We start from the raw sequence: 13,495 nt of genomic DNA on the forward strand, positions 1-13,495 counted from the left end.
AGTGGGAACTGCGGGCACGGTTAAAGGTGGCTTTCCAGAGGTGAAATATCGATTTTGGAGAATTCCTGCTTCACCCTGCTTCCTAGCACAGCAAAAGCAGCCTGGACCCAAACTCATCGTCTTTTCAAAAGGAAAAGGGAGCTGTCTGGGGAATTCCCTTGCTCGGGGAACGCTGCTGTTCCCCTGTTTGTTCTTTCTCAGGCGTTGGCCATGCCCAAAACGCGTGCCCGGCTTGCACAGGGCTGCTTCCCGCAGCCAGCTCTGCACGGCTGACAGCTCCAACCACAGCACGGCAACTTCTGCATTGCACCGCAGGGGCTTTTGAAGTCCTTATTGAAATGTGACCTCCAAAAAATGAAAAATGATAAGAAAAACCATGCAGTTCTTCCAATTATTTTTTTTTTCATTACTGTGGGTAAATGGTTTAATGTCCAATGTCCCTTTCCCTTTCAGAATAAAACCAGACTAGAAATTCAGATCCTTTTTTTTTTTCTCTGCTTCCCTCCCAAAAAATCTATGGTCAAGTGGAGGACTGGCAGGATGAGCGTTTAAAATACACTGTGCAGATGAAAGGTAACCGAGAAGCAATTTCTATCCAGCTTATTTTAAAGAATCCTTTGTTTCTTTCTTGATTTTTACTTGGCTGTATTTCATTCCAGTGCTGGAAAATGAACTCTAAGAAGTAAACAGCCCTCCTCCTTCTTGCAAACACCTCTGCAAAGACCTTCGAGAAGATCAGTGGGAAGAAAAAGGGTGGAATTGGGATTCCTGGGATCCCAGGGACAAAAAGCCAAAGAGAGGAAAGCTTCCAAATGCCGGTGTCTTTGCAGACAGCGTGAATTAAGGAATGCACCCTTTCCCTCCCATCCCAGTTTTGCCTATAGCTTTCACCTCTAATGATGCTTAGCAGAGCACTAAGGCAAAACTGAAGCAGGATCTTTGGGTTTGGAGCTTAAAAACATGTCCTCCAAGAATAAAACCGGACAAAGGGGGAGCAGAGCAGGACAGAGGAGGTTCTGCCTGGCCCCTGCTCACCCTCAGCTCCATATAAAAGGCTTTTCTCTGTCACACGAAGGGGGAAAGCTGCTGCTGCACAGCCTCCCCATTCATGACCGCAGCTACATCCTCTGCTCATTAAAACAAGCCTCAATCACCCATGATAGATTTCTCTCTTATAAATTTCTGACACAAGGAGGTAACTGGCTTATTCTCATCCACACCAAGAGATTAAGCAAACTAATGAAAGCAAATTGAGCTTCTCTTTCAAGGAGACACAATATTTGCTCCTATTTAACTCTTCCTTTTCTGCAATGAAGCAAATCCTCCCAGCATCCTCAGCCTGCGCTTACACGGCCAGAGAAAATCCATTTAAATCACACAGGCAGGAGCATGGGAACACACAGCTGCTTCTCCACTGCCTTCAGCAGCAGCCAAGTGGTTAAGCAGGCGTAATTTGTCTCTTTTCCAGTATTAACAAGCATGTCCCCATCCTACATTTGGCTGCCTTTCTCCACAGTTCCTCCCCATGCATCTGATTACAGCAACCCAACCAGTTGGACCGGATTCCCCTTTTCAAGGTGCTGCACCTTCTCTATCCATAGCTAGAAACATTTTTTCCCCTTTTTTTAAATCCCCTCCCCTTTCCTGGGCCTTTCCCAAAGCCTCGGTGAACAAAGTCTCCCTGGGGACTGTGTGACATAAGGCTACACCGGCAATGCCAGTGCCCCGTCTCTGCTCCTGAGATCGGTTTACAATTAATCCGTGAGTGTACACACAAATAACGCAGCCTCACACCAAGGGGAGAGCACAGGACTTAGCACCAAAGTACAGAGGTTCTGCTGCTTAAACTACAGAGGTCTCTCTCTGCTATAGGAGACAGATTTACTGACACTGAAATGGGACATAATCACAGTATTATTTGGTTGGAAAAGATCTTTAAGATCTTTGAGTCCAACCATAACCTGTCCACTACTAAACCATGGCCCTCAGCACCTCATCTCCCCAGCTTTTAAACTCCTCCAGGGATGGGGACTCCACCACTGCCCTGGGCAGCCCCTGCCAGGCCCTCAGAACCCTTTCCATGAAGAAATTTCCCCTCAGATCCAACTTCACCCTCCCCTGCCACAACTTCAGGCCATTTCCTCTTATCCCATCACTTGTTCCTGGGGAGCAGAGCCCGACCCCCCCTCTCTACCCCCTTCTTTCAGGAGCTGCAGAGGGGATAAGGTCTCCCCTCAGCTCCTCTTCTCCACTTGAACCCCCCAGCTCCCTCACTGCTCCCCATCATTCGGTTGCTCCAGATCCCTCCCCAGCTCCGTTGCCCTTCTCTGGCCACGCTCCAGCCCCTCAATGTCCTCCTGGGAGTGAGGGGCCCCAAACTGAACACAAATCCTTGCCTCCAAACCAGCACATCAACAGGAGTGCACAGGGTTACAATCACACACAGGCATCCCTGTGCTGTAGGACTGAATTCTCCGTACAAGAGGCTCTTTTGCAGGATGGCTTAGGGGTACACGGAGATGGTTCACCTGGGGAGAAGCAATTTTCCCCTCCCTCCCCAGCCATCTTCTCTGGGGCCTGATGAAGAGATCTGTTGGAGAGCCAGGACCTGGGTGAGAAGAGAAGGGATGAAGCAGACAGGCACCTGATATCCATAAGAATCCACCAAATCCACTAATTCACCAAACCAAATCCTCAACATCTCTGCTGCCAAGCAGCTCCGTGTCAGCAATTACCAACTAACCCCTAGGATCTGTTTGGTTTTGCTTTCACCTGTGGAGTTAAACAGCTAAACCTGAAATTTTGGAAGAGGAGACTCCTGGAAAGACTGCTGAGGAAGGCAAGCTGGCAGCCTGCTGACAAGAAGCACCCCTGAGCAGGAGCCTTTGCTCCTGCACCTTGGTACCTACCATGGGGTCAGCTCCTGGGCAAAGAGGTGTCTGTAGGTGAGGGTCTGTGGTGACTAGGGATGGGGTCAGCCACCCAAACCCCAGTGCCCTGTGTTGGGGGGTAACCTGTAAAGCCTGGAGCTGCCACTCTAAGGGTGACAGTTGTCTGCAAGTCCTGAACCGTATCTGCTGTGATACGAGAGAGCAAGAGGTAGATAATGAGAGCAAGAGGTAGATAGTCCACACTATCATCCTCTGACCCTTCAAAACAAGGTTGCTGGATCCAAACCATGTGTTTGGCATGGTTCCTGGCCCAGGCTAATGCACAAATTGAGTCTGAACAATGCCTGGAAGAGTGCTACTGGCCCAGGCCAAAATCATGCAGGGGTGGCATGATTTCATAGTGTGGATGAGCAAGTTTCTGTACCTGGGAACACTCAGATGTGCTGTATAAGTTACCATCAGATGATGTAGCCCACAGGGTGAGGTGAATCTGGGCTCCTGTGACTTGTCTACATCTCAGTTGGCTATAACAGAAGCTGAGATGCTCAGATCCCCTGCAGACACTGAAGCTTAAGTGTCTTCATCTTATGATGAAGTTGACACTGTCAACCTATGAACCTGGGTGTCAACTTGATAGCACTGAGCATTAAGGCAGAGCAAAGTGCTTTTATGTTAAGTCCATAGGAGGATTTTTTGGCTTGCAGAATGTAGCAGAAAGGGAGGCTGAGAAGCAGCACATCAAGGCATCAACCCTGGGTGCAATACAGAGGAACAACTGGAATAAAACAGAAAAATCTTCTCTGGAGACAGACATTCAATTGATCTTCTCTAGGTGATCCTGCTCTAGCAGGGGCATTGGACTAGATGGTCATTCATCCTTATCAAACTGGAGAACACATTCTGATTTCTAATCTCTGAAGTTTATCTCCCTTATGAGGAGCGGCTGAGGGAGCTGGGGCTCTTGAGCTTGGAGCAGAGGAGACTGAGGGGTGCCCTCATTCCTGGGGATCCATTTGGAAAGGGCAGTGTCAGGAGGAAGGAGCCAGGCTCTGCTCTGGGATGTCCAATGGCAGGACAAGGGGCAATGGTCCCAAGCTGGAGCACAGGAGGTTCAAGCTGAAGCTGAGGCCAAAGTTTGTGAGTGTGAGGGTTATGGAGCATGGCCCAGGCTGCCCAGAGAGGTTGTGGAGTCTCCTTGTGTGGAGACACCCAAAGCCCTGGCCGTGTTCCTGTGTGACTGCTCTGGTGATCCTGCTGTGGGGGGGTTGCACTGGGGGAGCTTTCCAGGTCTCTTCCAACTCTTGATATTCTGTGATTCTGTGATTCTGTGAAGTTCCTGAAATCCCTCCAAGCCTGATATCACCTGCAGATGAGAATGAACTTTCCTATAATTCAGGTGCATAGAGACATGGTTTAGTGGTGGACAGGTTATGGTTGGACTCGATGATCTTAAAGGCCCTTTCCAACCAAGTGATCTTATGATCCAGATATTACTGAAAACACTTAGCATTTCTGGACGTAGGACAGACTCCAGCCTTCCAGTTTCATAATAAATCATTTACAACTACGCTGAGTATGGGTTCCCAGCCACACAAACCCGCCCTTCACTTTGAGAAGGTCATGTGAATCAACGTAAAAACTTCTGCCCAAAGCACTGTGATTTCTTGACACAGCTTCTGTCAAAGAGCTCCAGGCTTTGCATACCAGATATTATAACGTCACGAGCTTTGAAGGGGGTTAAAAGCAGCTTTTGTGCTTTTCTGCACCCTTTTCATGGGTGTGATGGATGGCAGAAGCAGGAGAATTAGCTCTGAAGGGGCGTGATGAGAGCAGCTGATCTAGAGTCACATGAAGGGTCAGAAATGTAACCTTTCAGAAGATGATTCAGCATACTTCTGTGTGTTTGGAGGAACATTATTTCCAGATTTTGGCTCTTTTTGTGAAGGTTCTAATGAAAACATTTTTGCCCTTTTGCCATGGTTTGTCCCGTGGGCATTTTCAAACATCCAGCAGTTTTTAAGAGACAGGTTTTAGGTCTGACTGTTACTGAGTATCAAGCTAAAAAGCGTTTCTTGAACAAAAATAATTTAAATATTTTGTTTTCTTAGTCTCGATGAAATTTCTCATTATCAAAACACATGCATGTCAACAGCAATTTATGGAAAGCATATTTCCTATAAAGATGAATAATCCTTATGAGTTTAAAATCAAAATATTTGTCAGTAAAGACCAGTTCATATGCAAAAAGAACGATGAGTGACCTATTAGGCATAAAGAAAAAGCATGATAGTTCAAATAAAGTTACTATGCATACGATCTTTATCAAAGAGTGGCAATAAGGAGCATCATTTCTATATTTCTATTTCGCTTGCGTATCATATGTGACCATGTAACTGGTTCAAGATGTGCCCAGAGCTCAACCATACAGTTCCTACCAAGCCACATCGATACATTCAGCTGAATGCACTCATTTATTGCAATAAAGTCCCCGAGTCTGCGTTCCTCTTTGCATGGGAGACCAAGCAGATGATGGTTGCTCTCTCCTAATGGCCTGAAAATGGATTTGGCCTTATAAAAGAGAAAGCACAATGCGATATTTAAGGGGTGAGCTTAGGACTAGGGCAAACATTGTGCTGTTGTGTGCTGCACCATCAGCTTCCTGGGTAGGTCAAGGTCAATTAGAGGTGAATTCCTTTCAAAGCAGCCAGCTCTGACTCCCTTTATAGGCTATGGAAAGACATAGGCATCTCTAGAGGGCTGCTCTTTCATCCTACATTAAGTGAGATGAATTACCCTCTGGAAGTACTGCGGTCTCTCTGTTGACTGTACAAGGAGCCTGCAGTGACCAAACCAGCCAGGCTTAAATATTAAAATTTCAGACAAACACACCCAGCCAGAGAAACCCCATCCCAAATGTCAAACTTGCAAACATTTGTGGTTGGGGCAGACAAATCCCATCTCGTGTCTTTCTGTGCCTCATTTTTTCAACTCCAAACAGGGTGGTAGCACTTTGCTGTCTCACGTGGGAGCTGTGAAGGTAACAACAGTACGAGATTGTGAGGTGCTCAAGGATTGCAGTATTAGGAGCCGTATGTGTGCACTTGGTAGATAACTCACTATATATTCCTACTTTTAAAGACTTCTTAGCAGGCAATGATAATACCTAAACAGCCAGTAACTCCTTTGAAGACTTCACAGACTTTTGCCAGGGCTTCTTATCCCATATCAGATCATTTTGCTGGCAGAATATAATTTCCCAAGTTCAGAACTTACAGAATATGGACACAGGGAATTTACACCTTTACCTTCCTCAAAAGCAAAGCAGTTACAGCTCGCTCACTTTCACATCTACATCAGGAAGATGAATCCCTTTTCTACAGAATATGCTTTACATTCCCCTTATAGTAATATCTTGATCACTTCCAAAACCTACCTGTATTTAAATACATATTTAAAGGGAAAAGTTTACCCATTTTCCAAGCAGGACTCTTCTTTCTTCGAATACCTGTAAAACATACACATACAAATAAAATTGAATACTTAAAGGGCATTCAATATATCCTAAGAAAAACAATCTATGTGACCTGCAAAATATAACCCAGATCACTGACTGGAAGGGTTTGGAAGGAACCTGTGGAGATCTTTTAGTCCAAATTCCCTGCTAGGGTCAACTGAAGCAGGCTGCTCAGGCCCACATCCAGATGGGTTTTGAATATCTTCCTTGGATGGATATTCCACCACCTCTGTGGCAACTTGTTACAGCGAGTGACCACCCTCACAGCAAGAATGGTTTTTCTTATATTTAAATGTTAAATGGAAGCTTATGTTAAATGGAATTTCCTATACTTCAATTTATGGCCATTGCCTCTTATCGCCACTGGATGCCACCAAGAAGAGTCTGGCTCTGTCTTCCTGACCCACTTCCCATCAGATATCTATATACACTGATAAGGTCCTCTGTGAGCTTCTCTCCTCTAGGCTGAACAACCCCGGATCTTTCAGCCCTTCCCTAAACATCAGATTCTCCAAATCCTTAATCATTTTTGTGGCTTTGTTCCAGTAAGTCCATGTCTTTCTTGTACTGAAGAGCCCAGAAATGGACACAGCATCCCAGATCTGTCTTTATCAGTGCTGAGCAGAGTAGAAGGACCACTAACACTCTTCCTAATGTAGCCCAGGATGATGATGGCTGCCTTTGTTGGCTCGTGGTCAACCTGGTGTTCACCAGGACCAGGTCTTTCTCTGCCAAGCTGCTTTCAAACAGTCAGTCCAGTTCTCCAGTCTGTCAAGGTCCCGGTTTATCGCTGCAATAACCTCCTCAGGGACACAGTAGAGTCCCCATTGCTGGAGCTTTTCAAGATGCAATTGGACAGAGTGCTAGATAATCTCATCCAGGCTCCCTTTCCCATGAAATGTTGGACCTTTCAGGTCCCTTCCAACCTGGGCTGTGCTGTGATTAATGAGAGCACAAACATCTGATCTATCACCTACTCCTCTCAAATCTGTAACATGTACAAATTTGCTGAGGGTGCTCTCTGCCCCATCATCCAAGGTATTAATGAAGGTTTTTAATTTGTCTTTCTACTTCCTCTTGGTATCCTGAACTCCATCGTCTCCTGGTCACTGCAGCCAATGTTGTCCCTGACCTTCACATCCCCAACCAGTCCTTCCTTCTTTGTAAGGATGAGGTCCAGCAGAGCATATACCTTGATGACGTGTGTCAGGAATTATCAGTGCACTTCTGAAACCTCCTGGATTGCATGTCCTGCTGTGTTGCCCTTCCTGCAGGTATCAGGGAGGGTAAAGTTCCCCATGAGGACCAAGGCCTGAGAGCATAAGGCTTCTTTCAGTAGTCTGAGGAAGGTCTCCTCTACTCCTTCCTGATCTTCTACAACTCTACAGGCTGCTTCTTGTGAAAGGTTCATCTCAGTGAAGAAGACACCCTAAAATTCAAGGGCTAATGTGGGCATGGCTGTGAGGGACAGCTCTGCAGACCAGCTGCAATGTGCTGCCTCTCATCTCCACCTCCCTTCATTGCAGCGTCTGCACACACGATGTGACAACATAGCGCTCTACTCTTGGGCACACAGTGATGCGTGGTGTCTCATATGCTTTGGTGAGACCAGAAGCTGGGCTTCTCATGTCTCTATTTCAGAAATTTCAGTTCTCCCGGGTTGGAGACATTGGGTACCTGAAAGCTCCTGGAATGGATACAACATGGGTAGCTATCATATGGCTTCAATCTCAATGGAGCAAGACCGTTAGGAGTGAGACAGCAGGACCAGTCTTTGTTCCCTGGCCACTTGACAGTGACAACTAACAAGAAGGATGATCAGTATCAAAATACAGCAGAAGATTTACGATGTTGACCTTTATCCATAGGAAGCTAGACCTGAAAGCACCAGCACGTGGCTTCCCACTAGCACAAAACTGCCTTCTCCACTCGGGATTGTGACCTGGGAAGTGAGAAAATGCTGTCGATGATTTTTCCAGAAGACAGATCAAAGAGGAAAAAGCCCAGCTTATAACTGCACATAAAAAACAGCTATTAACCACAACTAGGAAAACACGCTCGATCATTAAAAACTCCAAGCATGTTATGTTATTGCTGTGACAGCCTGCAAAGAAGGTTCCTGCAGAGAAAGACATTATCAGTGCTGATGGCTGGTACGGCAGCTGACAGCGTTAGCTCGGTCTCTCTCAGCAGGAGCGTCTCTTGCAAGGGGTGGAAAATGACATTTCTTTTATTTGTACGTTGACAGTTATTATTTGTTTTATTTGCATGCGGGACAAAGTTAAAGAAAAAAACAACACGAAACCTTAGCAAGCGGAACTTGGAAAAGGATTTGCCACAAGCAAGTGATGAATAGTCAAAGATCTGAGTTTTGGGTTGGATAATTTGAGTGAAGCAAGGAGCTGTTTATGTAACTGAAAGCAATGTTAATGGTCTTTGATCAAAGAAAGACACGTATTTGCTTTCAGCATTCTTGGAGATACATCTAAGCCAACTCCGTCAGAAAGTTCTGCCTACTCCAGGCACTTGGAAGCATTAATTAGCAACAGAACGGCCCAAAATTGGTATAATCATCCCCTGCCTTAATCAAGCCCACGTTTACTGTCCTCTCCTCCAAGGCCTTGGAGTTATACCTGCAGTGCACCTAACCTGGCTGGCTTTGGATGCAGCCTCAGGCCTAGGTTACTCCCAAAACCTGCCACCTCATATCCATGTCTTCAGGCGGTTTTAAATAAGCTCGACTTCAAGGCTGCCTAGAAAATCCCTCCAGCCCTTGCTGCAAATGCCACTGAGGGCTCTCCTACCCCATAACTGAATCGCTGCCCAGTGGAAGGCAAATCCTTTCCTGACTTCCAGCCTTTCCTTAAAGGAAGAGCCCTGCAGTCACAGAATCACAGAATCACAGAATCACAGTACGTTAGGGATTGGAAGGGACCTCCAAAGCTCATCCAGTCCAATCCCCCTGCCGGAGCAGGAACACCCAGATGAGGTTACACAGGAAGGCGTCCAGGCGGGTTTTGAATGTCTGCAGAGAAGGAGACTCCACAACCTCTCTGGGCAGCCTGGGCCAGGGCTCTGTCACCCTCACTGAGAAGAAGTTTCTTCTCCAATTTCAGTGGAACCTCCTGTGTTCCAGCTTGTGCCCATTACCTCTTGTCCTATCATTGTTTGTCACCGAGAAGAGCCTGACTCCATCCTCGTGACACTCACCCTTTAAATATTTATAACCATGAATGAGGTCTCCCCTCAGTCTCCTCTTCTGCAAACTAAAGAGCCCCAGCTCCCTCAGCCGCTCCTCAGAAGGGAGATGCTCCACTCCCTTGATCATCTTTGTAGCCCTACGCTGGACTCTCTCCAGCAGTTCCTGTCCTTCTTGAACTGAGGGGCCCAGAACTGGATGGACACTGAAGTCTGGTTTTGCTGTGGGTGAGCAGCTTGCCCCATCTCCTGCCTTTACTTCATGCTTTTGTAGCACAACCTTGGCATAGCTGAGACTCCACCTCTGGTTTTCTGACCACGAATGCTGCATAATTCGAGGTTTCCTAATTCTGGTTTCTTGACTTTGGGCTGTCCCCAGTGGTGATGCTGCTTTTAAAGCAATCATGGACTGTCCATGTCTCATCAGTAATGCCCTGCGTAATCTTCTCTGCTCTAACAGCTGCTGTAAGGGCAGAAAACCACAGATGGAGGTAGGGGGACTCAGGATATACAATAGGTAGGAGAGAGCTGGATCCTACCAGCAATGCAGACAAGCACACTCTTGAGCATGTTTGAAAATCCAAGGAAATTACAGGAACTACTAATGGAGTACCCCCAGGATTACCCAAAATCAGACAGGTAGCAAATTTATGCTACGAATTGTTCTTGGGTCTGCTCCTCACAATGGTTTAGATGGAGCTTAACCACTTCTGCCTTGGATCAGCTCTGAATTTCCACCACTCCTGCCCTCCGTTACCTATTCTACTAACAAGTACCTTCCTTAACACATCTCTCCTCTCTATGCTTTCATCTTCTTGCTGATTTTCACATACTGTAAGATACTACAGGAAGGACATTGAGGGGCTGGAGCGTGCCCAGAGAAGGGCAAGGGAGCTGGAGAGGGATCGGGAGCAGCCGAATGATGGGGAGCGGCTGAGGGAGCTGAGGGGTTCAAGTGGAGAAGGGGAGCTGAGGGGTTCAAGTGGAGAAGAGGAGCTGAGGGGAGACCTTATCCCCTCTGCAGCTCCTGAAAGGAGGGGGTAGAGAGGGGGGGTCGGGCTCTGCTCCCCAGGAACAAGCGATGGGATGAGAGGAAATGGCCTGAAGTTGTGGCAGGGGAGGGTGAGGTTGGATTTTGGGAGGAACTTCTTCCCCGAAGGGTTCTGAGGGACTGGCAGGGGCTGCCCAGGGCAGTGGTGGAGTCCCCATCCCTGGAGGGGTTCAAAAGCCAGGGAGATGAGGTGCTGAGGGACATGGGTCAGTGGTGGGCTTGGCAGTGTTAGGTTAATGGTTGGACTCAATGATCTTAAAGGTCTTTTCCAACATAAATGATTCTGTGATGCTATGATAAATTCTTTGCTCTCTTCACACTTTCTCTTAACTCAAAGGGTGCAGCAATGAACAGAGATGTGGCTGTATGAAAATTGTGCCTTCTCACTCGCTAGCTCCCTATATATTATTGTAACATATTTATATAATTATATATATAATCCAATATATATCTTGGGTTATCTCCTGATTTCAGCTGTAAGCAATATTGTCGTTGCAGCTATTTTTTTCTGCCAACAGTGCAGTACAGTGACATATGAAAAGGAGTTTCAGGCAGGTCAGTGCTTTAAAACCTGGTTCAGAAGCCGGCAAACACTTTTTATTATGAATTTTATCACTGAGCACAGGTCTGGGAGATTATGCTAGGTTCTTTCTTACCTGGAACATCATTAAGCGTTGGAGTATACAAGAATCCAAAATAAGCTCCTAAAAGTGTTGCTGCAGCCCAATGCAACATCAGACTGCCTAAGGAGCAGAGGAGTATGAAGGTGGGAAAGGGTGGTTGTACTCACATACTTATTTCAAGTTAGATCACACTTTATTGCACTGTGATGTGCATCTGTAAAAATGTGTTTCAAAGAGTGTAAGAAGCAGAAATTAAAATGATTCAAAGGCTGGAGAATATGCCAGGTTGAAAGGACTTCAAAGAGCTCAATCTCTTTAGTTTATCAAAAAAAGTTCAAGTGTTGGCTTGAAGCAGGGTAAAAGTCCTTCCACAAAAAAACCCCAACCTGGTTACAAAAGAGTTTAATAAGCTAGCAGGGGAAGATTTAAATTGTGAAAGGTAATGCTGGAGGTATTCAGACAGGAGACAAGGTTTCATTTTTTCATGGTAGAGGGCATTAATCATGAGAAAATTATAAGGGAAGTGATGAAGTTTTCATTTCCTGATCACCCTAAAGGAAGTCTGGATACCTTCGTGAAGGATATATTTTAGCCAAATTCTAGTTACTGAGATCAAGACTGGGAAAACTGCGCGAAACAAGAGGGCCCAAAAAACCCAGGAAGCCAGACCACATGATGTAATGGCCTGCTCCAGATTAAATTCTGTGAATCATCAGCAGAAATTTAAACTGAATTCTGAGGGAGGACCAAGCCAAAAACCCCCTCAGTTACGTTAGCAGATCCCAGATATAGTAGAGAGAGTGGGAGATTAGGAAATGCATCTTGTTATTTATAAATTGAGTGCATCACTTCAGTTTCCAAAATATCAAGCTAGCCTCATCACTGCGTGACTTCGATTTCCAAAATATCAAGTGATGTTCATCACTGCCAGGCTTAGCAGAGAAGCCAGGGCATGGGTACCAAGGTCTCTCCAAGGAGCTGAGATGGAGCACAGCAGCCACTTGAAAACTGACACTGACACTCAGTTTGCTCTGAGGTTACACTGAAGTCATCTGGTACAGAAAGAGAACGATTTGGCAACTTTGACTAAGTGAAAAATACCTATTTTTTGTTTGAAGACAACTGATTTGGCAGAATAACAATACTTGTACTAAATATTTGTATGCTTAAATAAAGTACATTAGAATTTGCAGATTTTACATAACATTAAGTTATGTAAAAGGGAGTTTTATATTAGGTCTTATATACATAATAAAGACTGAATGTCTGTTTGATATATATATATATATATATACACACTAATAGTAAACAAAATCTTATGTTCTTATTTCATTACTCATGACCTACACAGGGGCAAAAAAACCAGTTAAATTTTTCTAGGACTTGAGAATTTATGAAGTGAACCTGAAAATGTGTCTTTAGACAAAGACATATTTAAGAATATTCAAAACCCAACTGGACAAGGTCCTGAGCAAATGCTCCAGTTGACTCAGCCTTGAGGGGTTGGACTGGCTGATCTCTAGAAGTCCCTTCCAACCTCAACAATTCAGTGATTTTATGAACATCACCCATTTGCAGGGACCTTACCTTGTCGTTCATCAGTTGATGGTTCAGTGGCGTCCATGTGCTCATCTTGATCTGTAGCTTGGGGCCATCCATGTTTCTAGGAGGTGCAAATGCCATAGGTATGGGAGCCGGTGGGTCCTCTGATGTCTTGTCAGCACCAATGGCTACAGCAATCAGATAGAACAAATTATATTAGTGAAAAGCAAATAATTTTAAGAAATAATCCAACGGTTTCAGAGCATAGCAATGATACAAGTAAAATTATTTAAAAATCAGTTAGGGTAAGGCCTTTTATTTTATGTACCCACAGTAACCGTGACAGTAAAGGCCAGATTTCCTGATGGGACCTCTGTGCACTAATGTCATATAAATAAATAATAATTAAGCAGGTCTTCCCCATCACAAATGTTACTGAATGTGCCTTAGATTTTTGCTGCGTGAATGGTCACAGCAGGGTATTTGCAGCGAGCTAGAATGTACATGAAATTTCTCTTTCCAGCTGTTGGCACTGAAAATGGCAGATAACTTGTGCATCTACTTCAGTGACACCAGATAGGTTTGTACTGGTTTTGACGGACGTATAATGCCAGGTCTCAAAGGGCCAATTTGTTTCTATAACATTTAACTGTAAGAATGAAATCCAGAACGGTTC

At 45.3% G+C, this 13,495-nt stretch overlaps 1 protein-coding gene across 1 annotated transcript in view; it reads right to left on the minus strand.

The window, feature by feature from the left end:
* FBXO16 (F-box protein 16) overlaps nt 1-13,007 on the minus strand; it is a 34,031-nt gene extending 21,024 nt beyond the window's left edge. Inside the window, exons 1-2 of the mRNA XM_010178998.1 lie at nt 12,865-13,007; nt 6,361-6,396 (exon numbers count right to left, since the gene is read on the minus strand). Coding sequence (XP_010177300.1) covers nt 6,361-6,396; nt 12,865-12,960 — 132 coding nt within the window. The 5' untranslated portion in view covers nt 12,961-13,007. The remainder of the gene's footprint in view (nt 1-6,360; nt 6,397-12,864) is intronic.
* Nucleotides 13,008-13,495: the final 488 nt, after the last annotated feature.

Source organism: Mesitornis unicolor, unplaced genomic scaffold (assembly GCF_000695765.1).
Source record: "Mesitornis unicolor isolate BGI_N332 unplaced genomic scaffold, ASM69576v1 scaffold6142, whole genome shotgun sequence".
Classification (NCBI taxonomy): Eukaryota; Metazoa; Chordata; class Aves; order Mesitornithiformes; family Mesitornithidae; genus Mesitornis; species Mesitornis unicolor.